Source organism: Acinonyx jubatus, chromosome C2, assembly GCF_027475565.1.
Source record: "Acinonyx jubatus isolate Ajub_Pintada_27869175 chromosome C2, VMU_Ajub_asm_v1.0, whole genome shotgun sequence".
Classification (NCBI taxonomy): domain Eukaryota; kingdom Metazoa; phylum Chordata; class Mammalia; order Carnivora; family Felidae; genus Acinonyx; species Acinonyx jubatus.
This window is the reverse complement of record NC_069384.1, coordinates 1,448,277-1,470,537: the sequence shown is the minus strand read 5'-3', so window position 1 is coordinate 1,470,537 and position 22,261 is coordinate 1,448,277. Positions and strand designations below refer to the sequence as shown.

At 49.8% G+C, this 22,261-nt stretch overlaps 1 protein-coding gene across 15 annotated transcripts in view; it reads left to right on the top strand.

The window, feature by feature from the left end:
• Positions 1 to 20,677, top strand: part of ADARB1 (adenosine deaminase RNA specific B1) — a 138,674-nt gene extending 117,997 nt beyond the window's left edge. For 12 of the 15 annotated variants that reach the window (XM_053220449.1, XM_053220448.1, XM_053220451.1 and 9 more), the window contains 2 exons: positions 14,812 to 14,990; positions 15,890 to 19,898. In XM_053220449.1, the coding sequence (XP_053076424.1) occupies positions 14,812 to 14,990; positions 15,890 to 16,069 (359 nt within the window). In that variant the 3' untranslated portion in view covers positions 16,070 to 19,898. Of the gene's footprint in view, positions 1 to 14,811; positions 14,991 to 15,889 lie in introns of those variants that run through there. The other 3 variants (XM_053220441.1, XM_027041424.2, XR_008297480.1) reach the window with 3 other exon arrangements.
• Positions 20,678 to 22,261: the final 1,584 nt, after the last annotated feature.

Here is a 22,261-nt window from a genome sequence, read left to right as displayed (position 1 = left end):
GCGGTCCCTGCAGGGCTCCAGAAGATCACCGCCCTGCTCCCAGCCCACGCAGAACAGAGACACGGGGCTGCGCACCCTCCTGGGACTGCTGGCCTGGGCTTGGTCCCCACCCCACCCGGCCTCCTCCCTCCTCCATCCAACTCAGAGGCCCGTCTCCTGTCGCCCTTGGCCCGTTGGCGGGGTGGGAACGTCAGGACTCCGTGCGCTCGGCCCGTGCTGCCTCAGGAACGCGGAGTCTGGGCGAGGATCCCGCCTGCAGCCCTGCGCCCGGGGGACGGGCGCGCCTCGGGGCCAGGCCACCGCCAGCACGCACGTCCCTGTCCGGACCGGAGCACTCAGGCCCTTCCCCAGAGTTGGTGTCACGAAACCCCAAGGTCGGGTTCCAAGAAGGAAGACTTGTTTGGCCAGAGGCCCTGGTGTGAGGCGGTCCATCGGGGATTAGTGACCAGGCCGGGAGGAGCCCGAGCCGCCCTGATGGCTTCATTCACTTCCCTTTTAGCTCAGGAGGCGTCTTCACTGAAGACCAGGACCAAAGTCTCAAGGGCGCTCTCTCTGCTCCTGGCTCCAGAGGCAAGTTGTTTCGCAGCTCTCTCGACCCCAGGGGTCTGCGGACAGAGAGGCTGAGGCCCGGGTGTCCTCACTGCGGGCGCCTACTCCTACCCAGGTCCTGGGCTGTTTGCAGAACAGAGGCCGCTTGTGTCGAGGTTGTAAACTGCACACGTTTTCCTGGGCAGGTATCGAATGGCTAACAGTTTCCATCATGGGAGCCCGTGACGACCCTGGATACCTGTTATTAATCATTATGTACATAATTCGTTTTGGGGTACATGGTTGGCTCAGTGGGTTGAGCGTCCGACTCTTGATTTCGCTCGGATCACGGTCTCATGGTCATGGGATCGAGCCCCGCGTCAGGCTCCACGATAAGCCTGGAGCCTGCTTGGGATTTTGTCTCTTTCTCCCTCTGCCCCTCCCCTGCTTAATATCTCTCTGTCTCTCTCCTTCTCTCTCCCTTCCTCTCCCTCCCTCCCCCTCCCCCCTCCTACTCCTCCCCCTCCCCCTCCCTTTCCCTCTCCCTCTCCCCCCCCTCTCTCCCTCCCTCTCCCTCCATCTCCATCCCCCTCCTCCCTCCCTCTCTCCCTCTCTCTGTCCCCCTCAAATTAAAAATAGATAAACATTTATAGTTAATTTTTGATTACCCATTAATATGTGAGAAACCACAGAAAATACTTTTAAGAAGGAAGGAAGAAAAACCACCAGCACCAGCTAAGTGTCATAAGTTTTTTGCTTGTGTCAGTTACTGGGCCAACCCAGTTTCTTTGCGTTTTTGCTCTAAAAGTTCTGATTCAGCACACTTAGTTTACGGCAGCTGAGGGACTCTCATTACCAGCCAACTGTGCCTGCTTTTACTGGCTTCTGTGCCGCGGCCTATGACTGACTCATTACCCTAGTTCTCACTTTGTAGCCCCAGAAAGATGAGCTCCCATTGGCGTCCATCCCCAGGGTAGTGTTGGTCCCAGGGACTCCTAGACCTGCTGCTTTTGTGACCATTTGGGGGCTTTCTGCCCCCAAAGAAGCATGTGGCTGGCACCGAAACTTTAGGCTATTTCTTTTTTACCTAATTTCCTCCATTCTTGCTAAAGATGGCACTTATCTGGCTTAAAATACAAAAACTATTTGTACTTTAGGGTCTCATTTTCTCAGTTAACCAGCCATTTCTAGTTTTAATGCAAAATGTTGTGATTGTAAGGTTTAAGTATCATTCAAAAGTAATCCTTTATTTTGACTATTGTAGGAAAGTGATGGAATTACAAAGGAAAATAACAGAAGCATTAGCCATTCATTCACGAAAGATTCAATTCCTTTATGGTCAGAGATTTGCCCACCAATTGATCCTAAACAGGTCCCCACCTCCACCACCTACCCCCACCCCCAACTTCCACAAAACCCTCCCTCACCTGTCTACTTGGAACGCCATGGCCTTGAATGAGCTTGGCGACAGGTCCATGACCTGAAGAAACCTGCATGCCAGACAGGTGGCAGAGACAGAACAGATGTGCTGGTAACACCACCAGAGACCCAAAGACCCTGATAAAAGTCCGGGCAGCAGAGAATCAGCAAGATGAGAAAATTGTGACATCAGGACTCTGTAACTCCTGATGGTACCTTGGTGTCCCATGGCCTTCGACATCTAGGGAGAGGCCAGCTGTTTCCTCTGTGGGAGTCTCCCCCGTGTGGCTACTCTGTAAGTGGTTAGGGTCCTCCGGCCATTCCAACAGCCAAGCAAGGATGGGGCTGGACCTCTGGCCTCTTGGTCTAGAAGGGAATGTGGGTCCTGGCTGGATGTGGCTTTCTCGAGGCCCTCCCTCAAACGTCAGTTTGAATGTCTAGAAAACATTCAACAAGCACCACTCAGCTGTGTATGGTAGGCTGTTCTGGACGTTGGGATGCGTGCTGAGCACAAGAAACGTCTCCCCGTAGAGTGTGATCCTTGGGAAGGGGGGCAGGTGTGTCAAAGACACGTCTGATAACTCAGAGTAGAAAAGTCTAAAATGGGAAGACCTGGGGATGTAGAAAGTTAATCCAATGCCTATCTGGCACCATTTCAGAAATAGAAAACAGAGAGGGAGACAGAGGAAAATTTGGGGCACTGAAGCAAGCCCGTGAGTATTGCAATGGAAGGAACGCACTGAGCACCGAGCAGAATTAATTTTTAAAAGCCCATCCCAGCACATCCTTATGAATTTTAGAACACCAGCAGTAAAGACAAGATGCTAAAATCTTCTAAATTAACTACAGTAAGTATCAGACTTATGTAACACTTATCAGGAACACTGGAAGCTAGTGCTGAGGAGAAAAAAAATTTTTAATGTCTGTTTAATTTTGAGAGAGAGAGAGAGAGAGACAGAGTGCGAGTGGGGGAGCAGCAGAGAGAGAGGGAGACACAGAATCTGAAGCAGGCTCCAGGCTCGAGCCGTCAGCACAGAGCCCAATGCGGGGCTCGAACTCAGGGACCATGAGATCATGACCTGAGCCAAAGTCGGACACTTAACCGACTGAGCTACCCCGGGTGCCCTGGGAAAATATTTTTTGTAGGATTTCTTATTTAACCAAATGTTAAGCATTAGGACAAAATGATAATTTGCAGATATTCCAGGATTCAGAGGATTTCTTTCTAATGTATATTTTTTGAGGGAAAAAAAAGTGAGAATATTTTAGTGAAATGAAAAAGATATCTAGGAAAGAGGAAAATATGGGATCCAAGAAATAATACTTTGTAAATCCAAGAAGACAATGAAAAAGATAACTTATCAACGAGCCTAAAAAGTAACCGTTGCAAGTTAGAACAGAGAATCCTGTTAGCTCTAAAAAGAAAGTTTTTCAGAAGAAAGTGAATGTATTTTAACAAATAATGTGAGAAACTGAATGGTCTTTATGATACTGTGAAAGCAAATGTTTCTTTGGGAGCAATAACAAAGAAAAGAAAAGAGAAAAAGGAAAGTCCAGGAAACCCCAGAAGTCATTTAGGAAAGGGTTGGTAAACTGAGGTACTATGATGGCTGCTTTTATGTGTCAATTTGAGTGGCTAAAGGCATGAGCTTAGACCTTTCTGTCTGTGAGGCCCTTTGCAGAATGAGATTAGCGTTTGAATCAGGAGAGACTCAGGAAAGCAAACTGCCCTCCCCGTGTGGATGGGCATCTTTTAACCTACCGAGGGTCCATTTAGAACAAAAAGTGGACAAACAAGGAATTTGCCCCCTTTTCCTGCCTCACTGCCTGAGCCGGGACATCCTATCTCCACCTTCTCCTACTATTGGACTCAGAGTTACAACCTCTCATTCTCAGGCCTCTGGACTCAGACTGAACAGCACTGCTGGCTTTTGGCCTAACACTGGTATGATTTTGAGGAATCAGTTTGAGACAGAGAATCCACTTGAAGTCGGTGCTCAAAATCGTCTCCCTTAAGTAGTTCGGACTTAAGGACAGTCCCCTCAGGTCTGTCACAGTACTCAGCCCCGCAGTGTATCACAGGGTCGCTGTCGTGGGTGATTAAATCCAGACTCCTTGAGTGTACAGGCGACTTCCTCTTACCATGGGCCCCAAACCTTAAAGTTAGCTAGAAAGAGTTAAAACCCAAAAGCCTTGGCCTCTTGAAGGTTAGACTCTACAGTGAATCTTAGATCGGCGAAGAAACCAGACCTTGAACTGGATTCTCAGAATTCACATGTCAAACATGATGAAACGGGGCCACAGTTTCACTTGACAGAATCACATTTGGCCTCGAGTGCGTGAATGGAAACCAGCGTACTCAGCATTTGGTCCAGAATTGAGAGGGAAAGCCACAGCCGAGCTACATAAGAAGCTAAGTACAGGGGGAGGGAAGAAAATCAGAGAGAAAGTGAGAGGGAAGGAGGGAGCAAGGAACAAGATTATGATCCATCAGTGAAACTAAAAGGTGTTGAGGGGAGCCTGGGGGGCCCAGTCGGCTGAGCGTCCAACTTCGGCTCAGGTCACGATCCCATGGTTTGTGGGTTCAAGCGTCGCGTCGGGCTCTGTGCAGACACGCTCGATGTCTGGAGCCTGCTTCCGATTCTGTGTCTTCCTCTCTCTCCGCCCTCCCCTGGTCGTGCTCTGTCTCTGTCTCTCTCGAAAATAAAAAAACGTCTAAAAAAATTTAAAAAACTAAAAGGTGTTGATTTGAAAGAACAAAAGATCCCTATGCCGTGAGTAGTATTTTACTTAACAATGTAATGGCAGATAAGACAAAATTAACAGTAGGAATTGGAGTGTATCTGCAGATACGGAGGCGGACGTCAAAATTTAAACCAACAACAATCATAACAACATAGGACAAGCAAGATGTAAATTGCCAAAATTAACCCCCAAAGAAATAGAAAAATCTGGCAAAGGAAATTTCCAGTAAAGACACTGAAAATATCATCAACAAATTACCTTCCAGCAAGATCCCAGAGTTTAATCAGTCTGTCAAATAACATACCATCCCACTTCTATATAAACCTTCCGCGTCATAGAAAAGAGCAGCTGACCTAATCCTAATTCCAAAACTGGACAAAAAGGCACAAGTAAAAAGAAACCCACAGACAGCATCACCTACGACGAGAGATGCAAAACTTCTAAACGAAGTACTAGAAAATTAAATTTAGCGCTGTAGCCAGAAATCTAAGAAGAGTTTAGTTCTACAGCTATCGATGGAGCCCATCCGTGACTAGATTACAAGAGAGGATCTGTAAGCCCCAGAACCTTACAGAAGTCAGTGTGCAGAGCGTGTGTGCGTGTGTGCTCTCGGGCGTACGTGTGCATTTGCTAGAAGGATCCGGATGAAAATGGCAATTCTTGTCTGGGAAGGATGAATTCTTTGGGGAGATTTATGAATGTCTACAGTCTTCAAAAATTACTTGTGGGGGGCTTTGTTTTCACTGTTAGAGACGCCAGCCGGGGCCACCCACAGAACCCACCCCGTCAGGATCTCAGAGACAGGACACAGTGTGCTTCTTGTTTAAAACCTCACGTCTACTTCTATCTGCTTAAGAACCACTAAAATCGTTATAGTGGCTGTCTCTGGCCTTGTAGCTTTTCATTTCTCTGAGGTTTGTGTCCGTAGTGTCCACGATGAGCAAGTGTTACAATTTTTTTAAATTTTTTTTTCGTATTTGTTTATTTTGAGAGACAGCACAAGTGGGAGAGGGGCGGGGGGAGAGACAGAAAGAGACAGAGACAGAGACAGAGAGACAGAGAATCCCAAGCAGGCTCTGCACTGCCATGAGAACCATGCGATCATGACCTGAGCCCAAATCAAGAGTCAGACGCTTAATCGACTGAGCCACACAGGTGACCCCAGTGTCACTGTTTAATGAGAACAATATTTTAAAAGATACAATTTGAAAAGTTTTAAACTATGTTTGCATGTGCGCAGCCCTCCCCATGGGTGACCCACCTGTCACCCTCTAAGCTTCCTGGTGCCCTCGCTAATCCCTGCCTTTCCCCCCCACCCCGTCCCACCCCCAGGCAACCTTGATGTGCTTTCTGCCAATATAGATTAGTTTGCATTTTCTAGGATTAAAAAAATCATAAGGTATATACTTTTTTGTCTAGCTTATTTTACTCAGCATAAATATTTCGAGATTCATCCATGTTTGTTGAGTTTATCGGTAGCTCACTCCTTTTCATCACTACGTAGTATCGGGTTGTGTGGATAAACCACAACCTTGTGTCCGTCCAGCTATTGACGGCACTTGGGTTGTTTCCAGTCTTTTTGTGCTACAGAGAAAACTGCTAAGAACATTCGTGTACAGGCCTTTGCATGGACATTCCCTGCCATTCCTCCTGGAGTTGAAAGGCTGGGTCACGAGGCAGAACACTGTCCTACTTTCCCAAAGTGGTTGTGCCCACCACTGTGAAGGAGCCTCCACACCCTTGCCAACCCCGAGTGGGGAGCCGGTCCGCCTTTCTGGCAGCTGTGAAGGGTGTCTCGCTGTGGTTTTAACTTGCGTTTCCCCAGTCTTTTCATGTGCCGTTTTGCTGTCTGTATGTCTTCTTCAATAAACCGTTCAAACCTCTTCTCCTTTCTTACTGAGCTGTTTAATTTCTTACGACCGAGTTTGAGAGTTACTTATATATTCTAAGTCCTTTATCAGATATGTGATTTGAAAATTTTTTTCTCTCCAGTCTCTTAACAGTGTCTTTCAGAGACCAAATAATATTTAGTTTGATGAAGTCATATTTTTCAATTTTCTTTGTTGAGTCACGTCTTTGATGTTCTGTGTAAGAAATGTTTGCCTAAGTCAGTGCCATAAAGATTTTCCCCGATGTTGTATTCTTAGAAAATTCACACTTTCAGTGTTTACATTTAGGACTGTATTCCATTGTGAGTTCATGTTTGTATAGGACTTGAGGTGTGGGTTGAAGTCCATTTTTTCTCACATAGAACGTGTCTAGTTGACCCAGCACCCTCCGTTGAAAAGTTCACCCTTTCTCCACTGAATTGCCTTTGCAGCTTTGTTACACATCAGTCCGCGTGCACACGGAGGGCTGTTGGGGGGCACTAGTGTCTTGCGTTGATCCCTCTGTCACGATGCCAGTATCACACTCTTGGGATTACTAGTTTTAGTGTAAGTTTGAGATCGGGGAGAACGAGTTCTCCAACGTTGTACTTCTTTCTCAAAGTTGTTTTGGCTACTTGGTCCTTTCTGTGTTTCACAGCAGTTTTATAATCAGCTTCTCAGCTTCTCCGTAGACCCCGTTTGGATTTTGATTGAGGCCGCATTGAATACGTGGACCGGTTTGGGGAGAGCTGACATCTGAACAGTTTTGGGTCTTCCGGTTGATGAGCGCCGACGCCTCCCCACTCCTGCAGGCCCTCGTTCTCTCAGCAGCACTTTGCACCGCACTGCATGCGTATCTTTCACGTCTTTTGTCGGGTTTATCTTTGTTTTGTATTTTTGATGCTGCTTTAAATGTGACATTTCTGTCTCGGTCTCTAGGTGTTCGTTGCGAACACAGAGAGGTATTAGTTCCAGTAGCTGTTTTGGAAATTTCATTGACTTTTCTTTACAGATGATCATGTTGTTCATGTTCTATTTGTTGCTGGTAGTCCAGAAACCTTGGATTTCTTCCTTCCCGATTACACCCCGATGGGCTCTGGTATGATGTGGGGTACAAGGGCTGAGCACAGACACACTCGTCTTGTGTGCAGTCTCAGGGGAGAGCACTCAGTCGTTCACCACCAGGTGTGGTGTTAGCCGTGAGGTTTCACGGACGCCTCTGTAAGTTCTGCTCCGAGTTTACTAAGGAACTTTTAATCAGGAGTGAATGTTGGGTTTGGATTTTGTCAAGCTCTTTGTTTCTACTCTCAATGGAGCCGCTCATTTGTTGTTTGTTTCTGTTCGTTTAATATGGAGTATGGTGACATTGATTGAGTCCTTTAAATATTAAACCAACCTTGACATTCCTGGGATAAACGTGGTATAGGCATTATGTATTATTCCTTTTAAATATTGTTGGATTTGATGTGCTAAAATTTTGTTTCCTGTTTCTGCATCCGTGGTGTACTGGCCTGCAGTGATATTGGTCTACTGTTGTCTTTGAATGTCTTTGTCAGGTTTCGACATCAGGGTGATACTTGCCTCATGAAGTGAATTGACAACCGTTTCTTCCTCCTCAGTTTTCTGGAAGAGTTGGTTTAGACTTGCTACCAGTTTTTTCTTAAACACTGGTAGAATTCACCAGTGAAGCCATCTGGGCCTCAGGTTTTCTCTGTGAGAAAGTGTCTTCAAATTCATTGTCTATAACAGAATAGATGCAGGCATATTCATGTTATCTATTTTTTTTTCCTTGAGTGAACTTTGGTAATTTATGTCTCTCAGGGACATTTGTCTATTTCATTTAAGGTGTGGAATTTATTGGCCTGAAAGTGTTCACGACATTCCTGTATTATCCTCGTAGCACCTGCGGGTCTCTGGTGATGCCTCTCATTCCTAATACTGCTCATCTGTGTCTTCTCTCTCTGCATCAGTCTGCCTAGAGGTCTGTCAAGTTTATGGATTTTTCTCTAAAGAACCACCTTTTGATTTCATGGATTTTTTTTCTGTTTTCTGTTTTATTTCAACAATTTCTGCTCTGGTCTTTATTTTATTTTATTTTATTTTTTTGTCTGCTTACTTAAGTTGCTTTTCTTTTTTCAGTTTTTAGGGTGCTGAGGCCGTTGTTTTGAGACCTTTTATTGCTTTCTCAGCATTTCATAAATTTTGATATGTTGTGTTATCACTTTCACCAATTTCAAAATACTTTGTCTCTTGGGCTATTTAGAAGCCTGCTATTTAGTTTCAAAATATTAAGGGGTTTTATAGATTTTTCTGTTGTTGATTTCTAATTTGATTTCATTTGCTGACTTGAATCCTTTAAATTTATGTTTGTGTTACAAGCCAGAATGTGGTCTTTGTGAATATTCCATGACAACTTGGAAAACATGTACATCTGCTACTTGTTGGGTAGAGTGGCCTATGAGTTGGTTGGTTGTCTAGTGCATGTCTTCTGTGTCTTTACTTATCTACTTGGTCTATCAGTTATTGAGAGGAGGGTATTAAAAACCTCTTGACTATCACTGTGCTCTTATCTATCTTTCCTTCCAATTTTTTTCAGTTTTTACTTCATGTATTTTGTAATTCTCTAATTAGGAGTGTGGGTTCCTCTTAGTAAATTGGCCTCCTTTATCATTATAAAATGACCTTCTTTATCTCTGTTTACTATTCTTCATTCTGAAATCTGTTTTGTCTGGCATTAATAGATTCTGACCCTCCCCACTGCTTTCTTTCAATTAGTGCTAGCATAGTGTCTCTTTTCCCATGCTTTAATTTTAAGCTATTTTATATTATTTTACATTGAAAGTATGTTTCTTGTCATCAGCATGTTTGGATCTACTTTTTTCCCTACCCCAACTGATAATCTCTGCCTTTTCATTAGGGTACTCAGGACATTTACGTTTATTGTGATATTGATATGGTGGGGTTTAAATCTATTGTCTTGGTGCATTTTTTTTTGTTCTATATTATCTGTGTTCCCCCTTTTCTCTTTTGCTTTTTTTTTACATTACTTATGTTTTATGATTTCATTTTAACTCCTTCTTGACTTTTTAGCTATAACTTTTTGTTTTGTTAATTTAGTGACTGTTCTAGGGTTTTATAGTATACATGCTTAAATTATTATAACCTGCCCTCACATGATGTTATACCACTCATGCACAGTATAAGAATCTTCCATTTCTCCTCTCCAGGCCTTTGTGATATTGTTGTCGTACATTTAACATCGGCATATGTTAAAAATCCCATACTATACTCTTAGTTTTGTTTCAACAGTCAATTGGCTTTTTTTAATTAAGTATTTTAATTCCAGTATCATTAACAGACACTGTTATATTAACAGCCAATTAACTTTTAAAGAGATGAGAGTTGCTACTTCCAGTGTTCTTTATCCCTTGAAGTAGATCCCCCTTTACATCTGGTGTCATTTCCTTCTGCCTGGAGGGCTTCCTTTCACATTCTTTGGGGTGCAAGTCTGACGATGAATTCTTTCAGCTTTGGTATGTCTGGAAGAGTCTTTATTTTGCATTCCTTTTTAAGATCTATATTTCTGGGAAAGTATATTTTTGCTGGAATGGCAGGATTTTCTTTTCTTTTCTTTTCTTTTCTTTTCTTTTCTTTTCTTTTCTTTTCTTTTCTTTTCTTTTCTTTTCTTTTCTTTTTAGCACCTTGAAGAGTTGCTCCCCTGTCGTGCTGTTTGCATTATTTCCAGTAAGAAATCTGCTGTCTTGGGGTGCCTGGGAGGCACAGTCGGTTAAGTATCTGACTCTTGGTTCCAGCTCAGGTGACAGTTCAGGAGATTGAGCCCTGCATCAGGCTGCATGCTGGCAGCATAGAGACTGCTTGGGATTCTCGTTCTCCCTGCCCCCCTCTGCCCCTTCCCTGCTCGTGCCTGCTCTCTCTCTCTCTCAAAATGAACAAATAAACTTAAAAAAAAAAAGTAATCTGCTGTCTCATCTTTGTCCCTCCATGTGTGAGGCCTTTTCCACTGGCCGTGGTGGGCATTTTCTCTTCATACTGCCATACTTTGGTGTGGTTTTCCGACATTTCTTGTGCTTGGCCTTCATCAGGATTCTTAGATCTGTGTGTTTATAGATTTTATAAAATTTGTCACATTTTTATCTGTTTTCTGTACCACCTTCTCTCTTATCCTTCATGAACCCAGTTATATGTGTGTCGGACTGACAGATTTGTCTGACAGCTCAATGATTTGCTGGGTTTTCTTTTTTTCCAATCTCTGTGTGTTTCATTTTGTCTTTTTTTGGGGGGGGGGTGGGGGGTGAGGGGCAGAAAAGGAGAGAAAGAATCCCAAGCAGGCTCCACGCTGAGTGTGGAGCCTGACACAGGGCTCTAACTCACAACCATGAGCTCATGACCTGAGCTAAAATCAAGAGTTAGACACTCAATCAACTGACTGAGCCACATAGGCCCCCCATTCTCTGTGTTTCATTTTGCATAGTTCCTGTTATTGTGTCTTTAAGTTCACTGATCTTTCTTCTATTCTAGATCTTTCTATTCTGAGGTTGGTACCATCCAGTGTAGTTCATCTACCAGATGCACCCTTAGTCTCTAGAAGGGTATACCTAAACACTTCATGCCTTTGTGTGAGCGTTAGGCATGTTCCCTGACCCTTCCAGGCAGTTCTCACCCAGTCTTGAGCAGTATGTGTGCCACTGATGTTCAGGGGACCCTCTGCGTGCCATCGCACGGACCCTGGCTGCCCTGTTTCCTGTGCTCTCCGTTCAGGGAGTCTGCAGGCTCCGCCTGGGTTCCTTCTTCCCTCGCCGTGGCCTGGATGCCTGGGCGGACCCCGGGGGCACAGATGGGCTCACCTCATGTGTCTCCCGCCTCTCAGAAACCACTGTCCTTCCTTGCTTGATGTCCTGGCTCTTGGAGGCTGATATTTGATGTATTTTGTCTGGTTTATGATTTCAGGAGTGGGGGTAAGTCCAGCAGCTGTACTCCAGCCCACACAGAAGCGAAAGCCCGAATTTATTTTTAAATCACAGTAAAACAGAAAGCCCACTCTTGAACACTGGTCCCTTCTCTGTGTCACCCTCAGAGAGAGATGCTTTTGCAATCTAGACCTGATTGTGCACCTGCTCAGCCAAGCCAGCTGGGTGTTTGGGACTGGCTTGAGTTGGAAGCTCGACTGCCTTGTTCACGTTTTGGTCTGGGTTCCCTGGACAGCAGAGACCAAGGGGAGAATTTAAGGTGAGTACTTGGCAAGTGTGAACTCAGAGTAGCGGGGTAGATTGGGGGGGGGGGGTGAAGAGAGGAAGGGTGGCTTTAGCAGCAGGAGAAACTGTCCCAGGGGGCTGCTCCGTCCCCGAGAGCCTCTAGGTTCCCCGCCTGTGCTGTGGAGGTCGCTGTGCTCAGCTGTGTGTGGGTGGCCTGGCCGTGGCGCCTGTGGGGCATGTGACACACCATAACTGTGGTGTCTCCAGGATGGCCGGCGGAGGGCTTGTGTGTGCGGACTCACAGCCATGTGACGGAGGGAGTGTGGCCTGAGCGTCTGGTCCCGGGGGGATCGGCCTGCGGACTCGTGCACCACATCCACTCAGGCTCGCTCGTCAGCCCCCCTCCAGACAGCCCTTCACACACACGTCATTGTCTCAGCAAGGTCAGCAATTAATGAAGATTTAAAGCCTTTAAAAAAAATATGATGGCCCTCTCTTCCTGTCCTTTTTGTTTTGGAAAATGGAGCTATGGACAGGCGGTCACTCCTAGTGGCCCACAAGCTGCGGGTCCCCTTAACCTGGTCAGCCGTGGCGTCTCTGATGGGCTTAACTGATCTTCCTTGTTGCTGTTTGCTTACTGACAGCACACAGTTTTATCACATTTTAACCAAAACTAAGTGATATCTCACCAGATGCTTTAAAATTGTGTTTAATCTCGGGCACCTGGGGGCTCCGTCAGTTGAGCGTCCGACTTCGGCTCAGGGCGTGATCTCGCGGTCCGTGAGTTCGAACCCCGCGTTGGGCTCTGTGCTGACAGCTGAAGCCTGGAGCCTGCTTGGGATTGTGGGTCTCCCTCTCTCTCTGCCCCTCCCCCGCTCCCGCTCTGTCTCTCTCTCTCTCTCTCTCTCTCTCTCTCTCAAGAAAATAAAACATTTTTAAAAACTTCTCCTGACAAGCGGGAGAAGAAACACGGGCCGTACGTATCAGGGGCTGTGTGACGGTCCAGTTCCCTGCGGGGCCGCTTGATTCATGAGCACATTCCTCACTGTGAGTTTATCGAGGTGCTAGACTCCTGCGCCAGTCCAGCCAGCGGGGCTTCTTTTTAGGAAGGCGGCTTTGTTGAATTGATTTGGAACTTTAGTTTGATTTTCCTGTGTTTCAGGTGGTTTCTTGAACTATGTGGTGAGTTTGCTCATTGGTTAATTACTCCCTGCTTATTAGCAGATGTGTACTGGTGTGTTTGTTTTGTGGTTCATTGTAACATTTACATGTGATTGATTAATGTAGAAAAGTGTTGTAGCCAACTCGATCTGGTTTGTCTGACGTTTCCAGTGTTCTCGTGCAATACCTCATACAGTGCCCAGCCATCACGCGCCTAGTGTCCATCTGTCAGAAATATGTACGTTTCACCAAAGCGTGTGGTCAGAAATGTTCACGCACACACTTCAGAATAGCCAAGAACTAGGAAAAACAACGAAGTGAGAGTCCACGGTGATGTGTTGCCAGCAGGGTCCTGTGTGGCAGTGAGGTTGGGCGGGCCCCAGCCACGTGGAAGGGGTGTGGCCTCGGGTGTAAGGCACCAGGCACAGGGGAATCTGTGTAAGTGGCCCCACGAGTGTAAAGCTCGCAGCGGCCAACGCCAGTCAGCGTGCTGGGGTCAGTGCGGTGGCTGCCCGCTCGGGGGAGGGGGCAGCTGTGGAGGCGGGGGGGGGGCTCCGGTGCCAGGACGCCGGCTGTGGGTGTGCTCGCTTTGTGAAAACTCACAAGGCTGCATCCTTGTGATTTGTCACGCCTCAGTGAAAACGTTTGCCTAAAGTAGGATTCACCGCGCACGTCTTGGAATCAAAGAGTGATCAGCAGGTTAACAGAGAAGGCGAATCCTGAATTCTTCCTCACAGTGAGGTCCCTCGCTGGGGCTCTCAGGGACCAGCAGGGCAGGGGCAGGTCGCCTGCCCCATGCACCGGGGGGTTGGCAGGTACTGCGTGCAGGAGGAGCTGTCGGGGAGCACGGAGAGCATGAGCCGGCGCGCGCGGCCGGCCCTGCTGGTGAGGAGCTTCGCGGACAGGGCTGGGGCTCCCCCATCCTGAGTGTGGGCACAGCAGGTGCCCAGCCTCTGGCCCCGGGTGGCCTTTGCCCTGCTCACGAGGGCATGGACTTCCCAGGAGACACCTTCCAGTCCCTTTCAGTGAATATCCCAGACCTGGGTGACACGTGTGTGTGGGTTTTCACCCCGCGTCGAGACCGGTGGCCACTTTGCCCCATGGACTGGGGTCTCTTCCATCATGTGGCTTCAAGTCGCATCTTCCACACTCTGAGCCAGCCTGGGGGCCAGCCTGTGGCCTCGGCTGTAGCATTCTGTTCAAGGGCGGCCATGGTCCCTGGAGCAGAAGCAGAGCGTGGCCCGAGGGGGGGGAGCCCCACGGAGCCAGGTCGGTGCACCTGGCAGGGGGCTCCCGTTGTGGGCGTGTTCTGAAGACACACCCCGAGTCAGGGTGGCCCGTGTCCCCCCGAGGAATGGAGGCTGGAGCTCAGGGCACCGATGGGGGAGGTGCGCACCCAGCTCCAGCCTTCCGAGTGTCCTGTGAGAATCTCTCGGGCCCAGCAAGTGAGACTCAGTTCGTTAGGACCATTTCAGCGTGGAAAGAAAACGTACCTGCACTCATCAAGTCAGGTTCCTTGTCTCTGGGGTGTAGTGCGTGCAGGGCAGGGGAGCCTGGCCGGGCCCGGCCCCTGGTGTGCAGGGTGCGAGCGCCAGACCCGGGTGTGGTGTGCAAGGGTCCGCCCTCAGGGCACAACCTCACGTGACCTGAATTAGCCCCAGCAGTGGTTCTCACGCTCGGACATCTAGCTCTGGACCCCGAGTGAGGCCTCACGGTTTTGGGCTTCTGTGGAACTGATGCCCACCCCCCGGGCACAGCCGAGCGCGGTTCTGGGCAGCTCAAGGTGGCCCTGGACGGCATGAGCACACCCGGGCCCGTGCACCCGTGGGCCGCGTCCTCCAGCCCCGCGTCACCTCGCCCGTGTCTCTCCGTTCCAGGCATCAGCAACGCAGAAGCGCGGCAGCCAGGGAAGGCACCCAACTTCAGCGTCAACTGGACGGTGGGTGACTCGGCCATCGAGGTCATCAACGCCACGACGGGGAAGGACGAGCTGGGCCGTGCATCCCGCCTGTGTAAGCACGCCTTGTACTGTCGCTGGATGCGTGTGCACGGCAAGGTACCGGCCCCGCCTCCCCGCAGCTTGTTCCACAAAGCCCCGCGCCACCATCCCCACGGCCTTTCCCAGACCTCTTTGTTCCTTGGGACCCCTCACCTCGAAGTGTGGCCCCGGCTCCTCTCATCTAAAGCAGCCTCAGGCAGCTCTTCCCTTCCCGCTGGCTTCCTGGGGCGGGGCGGGGGGGGGGGCCCCTCTCACCTGCACGTGCTGCCAGGTGATTCCACCAGAGGAGGGAAGGCCCCCTCGCGGCCCTCAGGAGGCCTTAGGCCTGTTCCTGCAGTAGCAGCAGGGTCCTTTTCCCCAGATGAGACCTTCTCCGGTCCGTGCACGTCTTGCTGGTTTTCCTTTATCGGTCGGGGGCGTGGCGGGTGTTTGTTAGAAGGCTGGCGCCGAACTTGGCGTGGCGGTTTGGACCGAAGCCGGCTCGCGCTCCCGTCCCTGTTCCCGCAGCAGGGGCACCTGTGCTGGAGGTCCGCACCCTGTTTATCCCGGAGACCTGCACCAGCATGAGTCAGCCAGCCACGGGGGGGCAGCGCCTCCCAGTCCTTCGGTGTGAATGAAACACACGTAGCATCAGACGGGCTGTGTGTTTCAATAGCTGAAAAGATTAAAATCGAAATTGGAGTCAGGTGCCTGTGGGCTCAGAAGCCCCTCTTTAGAACCCGGGGTCTGAAACTGCCTGTCTGGCGGGCCGCCGGCTCCGCGGGGGGCGGGGGGCGCGACGGTCGTGGGCCCTTGCGCCCTGTGTGACACGGCTCCTTGGAGGAAGGCACTGCTGCCTCGGGGCTGTCCCCCACGGGCCAGCGTAGGACGAAATACCAGATTTTGAATGTCTTACTGAGTTTTGTTTTCTACTGTTTCTGCTTAAATAGTTGTGCTTTTTTTTTAACTCCTTACAGGTTCCCTCCAACTTGTTACGGTCCAAGATTACTAAGCCCAACATGTACCATGAATCCAAACTGGTAGCGAAGGAGTACCAGGCCGCCAAGGCGTGTCTGTTCAAAGCGTTCATCAAGGCGGGGCTGGGCGCCTGGGTGGAGAAGCCCACAGAACAGGACCAGTTCTCTCTCACACCCTGACCTGGGGCCTGGGGCCGGGGCTGCTGCGTCCAGCGCTGTCTCCGGAACGTCCCGTCTGGACCGGGGGCAGGTGTGGGGACGCGGGGTGCTGGGCGTCCAGCGCTGTCTCCGGAAGGTCCGGTCTGGACTGGGGGCAGGTGTGGGGACGCGGGGTGCTGGGCGTCCAGCGCTGTCTCCGGAAGGTCCGGTCTGGACCGGGGGCAGGTGTGGGGATGCGGGGTGCTGGGCGTCCAGCGCTGTCTCCGGAAGGTCCGGTCTGGACTGGGGGCAGGTGTGGGGATGCGGGGTGCTGGGCGTCCAGCGCTGTCTCCGGAAGGTCCGGTCTGGACCGGGGGCAGGTGTGGGGACGCGGGGTGCTGGGCGTCCAGCACCGTCTCCGGAACACGTGTCTGGACTGGGGGCAGGTGTGCACTTCGGGGAGGGTGGGAAGGGTGTTGGGGTTCAGTGTCCCCACCTGGCACCCCTGTGCAGCGGCATTACCCCTTTGAATTATCCAGTGACTGCTTTCAATCTCCGTTTACGTTTAGAAATTGAGTTCTACTGAGTAGGGCTTCCTTAAGTTTAGGAAAACAGAAACTACTTTGTGTGAAATTTTTGAAAAAGTAATTTATTCAGAGTTAGGAACGTGGTTTATAAAATAAGTAATTACATCAGGTCACTCTTACGCCACTTTACTTATGTGTGGAGAAGGAGAGAGCGTAGGGAGAGGTTGGAGGCGGTAGCCTTAAGAGGGCGTCAGGGCTGCGTTACTGGTGGGTCTCCTGCCTGCCCGCCATGACCCGGCTGCCCTCGGTGACTGTCCCAGCCTGCCCGCGAGAGGACCCTGCACGACAGGCCCGGCCCCGCGCACACACGCGGCCCCTGGCGTGGTGTCGGCGTGCGTCCGTGAGGGTGCAGCCTGGATCCCTCTAACCTTTAGCCCCCCGGAAGCTTCTGTGCCCCTCCTAGGGTTGCATCGTGGAAAACGCGTTGGTTCACTTCTAAGTGATCAAAGGTACAACGTGGGTGGTAATCCTGGCCATTCACTGGAGATTTTTCAGCAGTATTTAACTTTTAGGGACTAGGAGGAATCCACAGAGGCTACTGCACAATTTTATTCCTTCCTCTGAATCTAATGAGTGTGGATGACTCTCCAGACATCTTCACAGAATGGAAATAGAATTAATTAAGTAGAGATACTCATTCTTAGAAAATGCCACTTAAGGCATATTTTTAAATGAAGCTTTATCAAAGGCGTGTTTGAAGTCAGTATTCAGGCCAGAAGCTGGTGAGGCCACAGACGCCGTCCCCACCAGGGTCTGCACATTGATTGTCACGGCAGGGAAGGGGTGCTGCTGGCGTCGGGGTGACCCGGGGACGCTGCTCCACACCCCGCAGCACCCGGGGTGGCCCCGGGCCGAGCCGGCAGATGGTCAGGAGCGCGGGCTAGGGTCCTGGGTGGCGCCTCGACCTGAGCTCAGAGATTTGCACCAATTGCCTTGTTTCTTCCACTCAGGATCAGACAGGAGCCCGAGGAGGTGCTGGGTCAGAAGTGGGGGGGGGGGGGGGGCTTGTGGGTGCAGCAAGCAGAGACGGGAGACCCCGCCCCGCCTTTCTGGACTCAGAAGACCTAGGACAGGAGCACAGCAGCTACTGTCCCCTCGGTCCCGACCCCACGTGCTCAGAGCAGGAGATTCGGACCAGAAGTGCAGAGACTCCCAGCGCCTCTGTGGGTCCCCGGGTGGCCGGTTGCAGCCGTGGGTCCGGACCAGGGACTGACCAGGGGCAGAGGAGCGAGCCCCGCCCACACCAGCCCGCTCTCCTGCAGCTGGGGTGCAGGGGCGCGGGGAGGCCACGGCCGGGCTGCACCTTCCACCCGCAGCAGGAAAGCTGCCGGCCGGTGTCGCTCCCCTCCCCGAGCAGGCGCTCCCAACTCAGACGACATGTGTAGCCCCTGCGTTTTTATTCTCTCTACAAATGGTATTTTTTCTAACGGGGATCGGGAGACGGACTTAGTTTTTACAGAATACCTGGATTTTGACTAAAAGCCCAGGGGAAATATATTGCATGTACATACAAACGCTGCCCAGTATGTCTGGCTTCTTCCCTCCCGTCGGGTAAAGGCTGAGGGGAGTGTGGTCCTCTCCCCGCCCCAAGTGAAGAAGGACGGCCCTACTGTGTGCCGGTCCCAAGGACCCCAGCTCCGCGGCCACCGGGATTCTCCCCGGCACGCGTGGGCCTCGTGGGCTGTGGAGAACAGCGCCCGGGGCCGGGAGGGAGGGAGCCGTGCCCGGGACGGGACAGCAGCCGGATTAGCTCCCCCGTGAGCGGGAACCAGAGGAAGGAAACGTTAACTCCTCAGGGAGGTGGGAGGCCAGTCAGGAGACTGCACTTTAAACAAACTGCCCTATTTGAGGCTCAGCGTGCATTCTGCCCCGTGACTGTTTTCCGAGGTATTATTTTGCACACTGTGCCCTAACCCTGGATTTCAGAGACTTGGGAAGTCTGACACCACCAAGAACCTGATTGAGAAAAATCAGTTGTGAAGACGTTTTGCCCAGTGGGGGTTGGGAGGGTTCTGTTCTGTTTTGTTTGCTAAACCTGAAGTATTAACTCCAGGAAGACCGGGACCCTCATGTGGTCCCCAGGCTCGGGGACAGCTGTCCCACTAGCGGAAGGCCCTTCGCGCCTGGGGTGGGGGTGGGGGGCCAGGCACGCCACAGAGCTCCGTTCTGATCCTGAATCTTAATTGCACTTTTCATCATGTTTTTCTGTTTTGGAGAGTTTTATTGATTTATTTAATCAAAAACAGTTGCTGTATCTTAAAACGTGCAGACTGACATCTCACAAGGCATTGATTTCTCTGGAATATATTTTCGTTCAGATGATTTCCTTGGTACCCACACTCTAGACTCACTGCTTTCTTCGTAAAGACAGCGTTCCTTGTCATCCCAAATAGGGACGCCGAGGAGGGGGACGCTCTCTGGCTCCTCAAGGCAGGCAGAGCTGAGGGGGATTAGTGATGCTGGGGGCGGGGCCACACGCCGCGTCGTCCCCTTTTATCAAAAAAACAGAAATCGGATGGCTCTTCACTTCTAAAATATTTCACACCAAAAAAATACGGTCTGCCCCGACCGTATCATAAGTTTGATCTAGCAAGAGGAATAAAAGCAGCTGGCTTTCCCATCTGTGTGAAGTCAGAGAATCTCTCAGAAGGTTCCTTTTTGTCAACCCCAAACTACCTAAGTGGAAAGGGCAGAGTATTTGCGACCTTGTGTGTCCAGTGTTGTGTGTCCTTGTCCCCTGGAGTGTCCTGTGACCCTCTCCATCCTCCTGGCCAGTCACGTGCCCCGGGGCTGGGAGGGGAGGGTCTGACTCGGTCCCGGCATTTAGCTGACCTCTGGCACTGCTGTGTGCACCTGTTCACTGTTTGCGGCGACGAGCCCCCAGCCCCGAGAACATTTAGCTTGGCCACGCCGTGGGCTGATGGTACATCGGGAGCCGACGCCTGTCCTTCTGGACACGACCACGAATGGTTAAAGTCAGTCTGCGGAACGTTTGTGGAGTGAGCCCGGAAGCAGTTTGCTTCTCCAGATATTGTGTCATATGCTTTTATTTTACTTTATTTTATTTTGGAATTTGGACACTTTATATGAATGTAGTTCAGCCAAGAACCCTGTCGCTAAGATCCACTCCCCAGTGTTCTCTGTATGTATATTGATGTATATACCACACGTTACAACCTGCATGAGCTTCCTTCTCGCAGCGAGACCAGCCGGAACCAAGCATGAGACGCGGTCCTACACACAAAGGATTTGACATGTTCTCAATAAAAGACAGTGTTATACCACTGCGGTGTGGCTGGGTTTTCTCTCTCGTTGTCCCCGTGGTCCGCCGACAGGCCTGAGGGCAGCCCTAAAGAGTATAATTTGCAGGGGTGCATAAGCACCTGCTGAGGGCTGCCCGCTGACTGGTCTGGTAGCCGTGCGCTGACCCAGCGCTCGGCGCATTCATACCCAGCTCGGGACAGTTCCTCCGAGCCCTTGGACCCGCGGGTCCCTCACGGTCCTCCTGAGCATGCGTCGCCCACCCCCACATGCAAGGTGTGTAGAGGACAGTCAGGCAGCTGCCCCTGCTCGTGTCCCCGCCTGTGAGAAGGGACGACAACGTGGCCCCTGTGACCTGTCGGGCTGTGTGAGGGCGACACGGACAGGAAAACACATGGGAAGAACCTGGGCTGGCCAACAGGCCACTGGCCAGGTGGACTGGGGTCTCAGGTGCAGGGAAGCAGCACAACTAAGAAGGCGGGACTTTGTTATCCAGGGCTGACATTTCTGAAAGACGCTCGTAATAAACCAAGTGGAAAGCTGGCTGCAGAGAGCGGTATTCGTGCATTTCACGGTTGCGAAGAAATGTGGGTGCATTATGTACAGCACATATGGAACAGCCTGGAAGGGGCTGAGTCTGGTCTATGTGAGTGGGGATTTGGGGTGATTTTAATTTAATTCTGCCTTTTTAAGCTTACCCATTTGTCTGATGTTTCTACAATTACATGAAAAGTAAAGAGGAAAATGTTTTTAAAAGTCAAAATCCCCATGCAAATAAAAAGCACTGTTATGAAAAACTTGCTCTCTTTTGCATCAATTTTGAGTCTGTTCTTTTCCCACGATAAAAGCAATGTTAAGATGAAGATACGTAACACGAAAAGACGGGGGCAGCGCGCCCTTCACAGGTTCATCCCCGGAAGAGCATTTCCCCGAGGATGCCATGTTGAGGGAGCCTCAAGGCCCTCGCTGGAGGCTGGTGATGAGGCAGAGACATCACGGGGCGTCCCGAGTGTTGGGGACAGATCCCTGGGCACAGCAGAGACCACCGCCCGCAAGGAGCTCCTCCTGGGAAAGGACTAGAAAGAAATCCCCCCGGGTTTCACCGCAAACACACACTGCAATGTGCCAGCTACCAGACTAATTAATTTTTAGCAATATATGCCTTTTTTTCCCATTAAACAGAAAGTTAGATTGTGATACTTAATAAAATGGAGGAATTTTTAAAATGATTTTCATACTTAGTTCTTATTTAATCTATAGCTCCTGGGGGTAATATTCAATATACACGTGTACACAAAGATTTTATCATTCCCCTCACTTAGGAAATAACCTGAACATTTACCTACGTATTTCATTAAGTTTGTAAGTTTTTTGCAAATAAGAAAAACAGCATATGGAACTCATTTTCTTTTCACGGCCTATTAGTAAGTGGGCCAACCATATTAAATCTACATGTTTTAAATGTTGGCTGACTTCAGCAGTTTATCTCATAGGGTGTGTGCTGCAATTTTATTTCCCAGTGTTTTTCTTTTGGAATATCCCTGGAAAAGTATGTTAATACTTTTATTTCAATTGCAAAAGTGGGTCAAACCTTTCTTGACAGAAAACAAGTCTAATTTGGTTCAACAGTTTGGCAAGAATGTGAGATTGCATGGAGGACGTTGGCCATAAATAGGATGAACTAAATCTGTAGCTCCAAGTTGTGCTGAAAATACATTTCAGATAATGGTATGATAAAAGACTTTTATTTTTAAATGTTCAGTCGGATAAAAAGCAATGAAATTAACACTTCAACGTCCCCAACCCCTGCCCCCTTAGCATATATCGGATGAAAAAAGATACCACTTAGGTGACAGAGAATCATGGATAAATGATAGTTTCTTGATACGTGTATGAAAAGCCTCCTCAGTAAATGTCCCAAACTTCGCAATGACGAGATAACAAATACAGTCACAGCCCAAGTGGTTTCAAAACAGTTCAACAAAAGCCCGAGTGAACAGTTGATAAAGCATTACAAGATTCATACAATGTTTTCTTTTTCCCCAATCTTCTGATTTGGCGAATATTATGTAAGAGTGGACGGTGGAAGGTGCAAGGTCGACGGTGGGTGTAGATGATGGAGGTGTATGTGAAAAGTAGAAGGTGGACGGAAGAAGGGGGATGTGGTGGGTGGATGATATTAAAGGTGGGTCCTGGGGCGGGGCCTTCACCTTTGGGGGTCTTGTTTTTTCTGGGGTTTTCAGACAGTCAAGGCCACAGGTGAGCGGAGGACCCAGGCGGCCGATGGCCTGATGCAACCACGTGCCGAAGCAGGATTCTTGAGACTCTGCAGTTCGGGTGCAGCAAGGACGCACGGATTGTAGGTAGGTGAGCGCAGGGGGTGGGT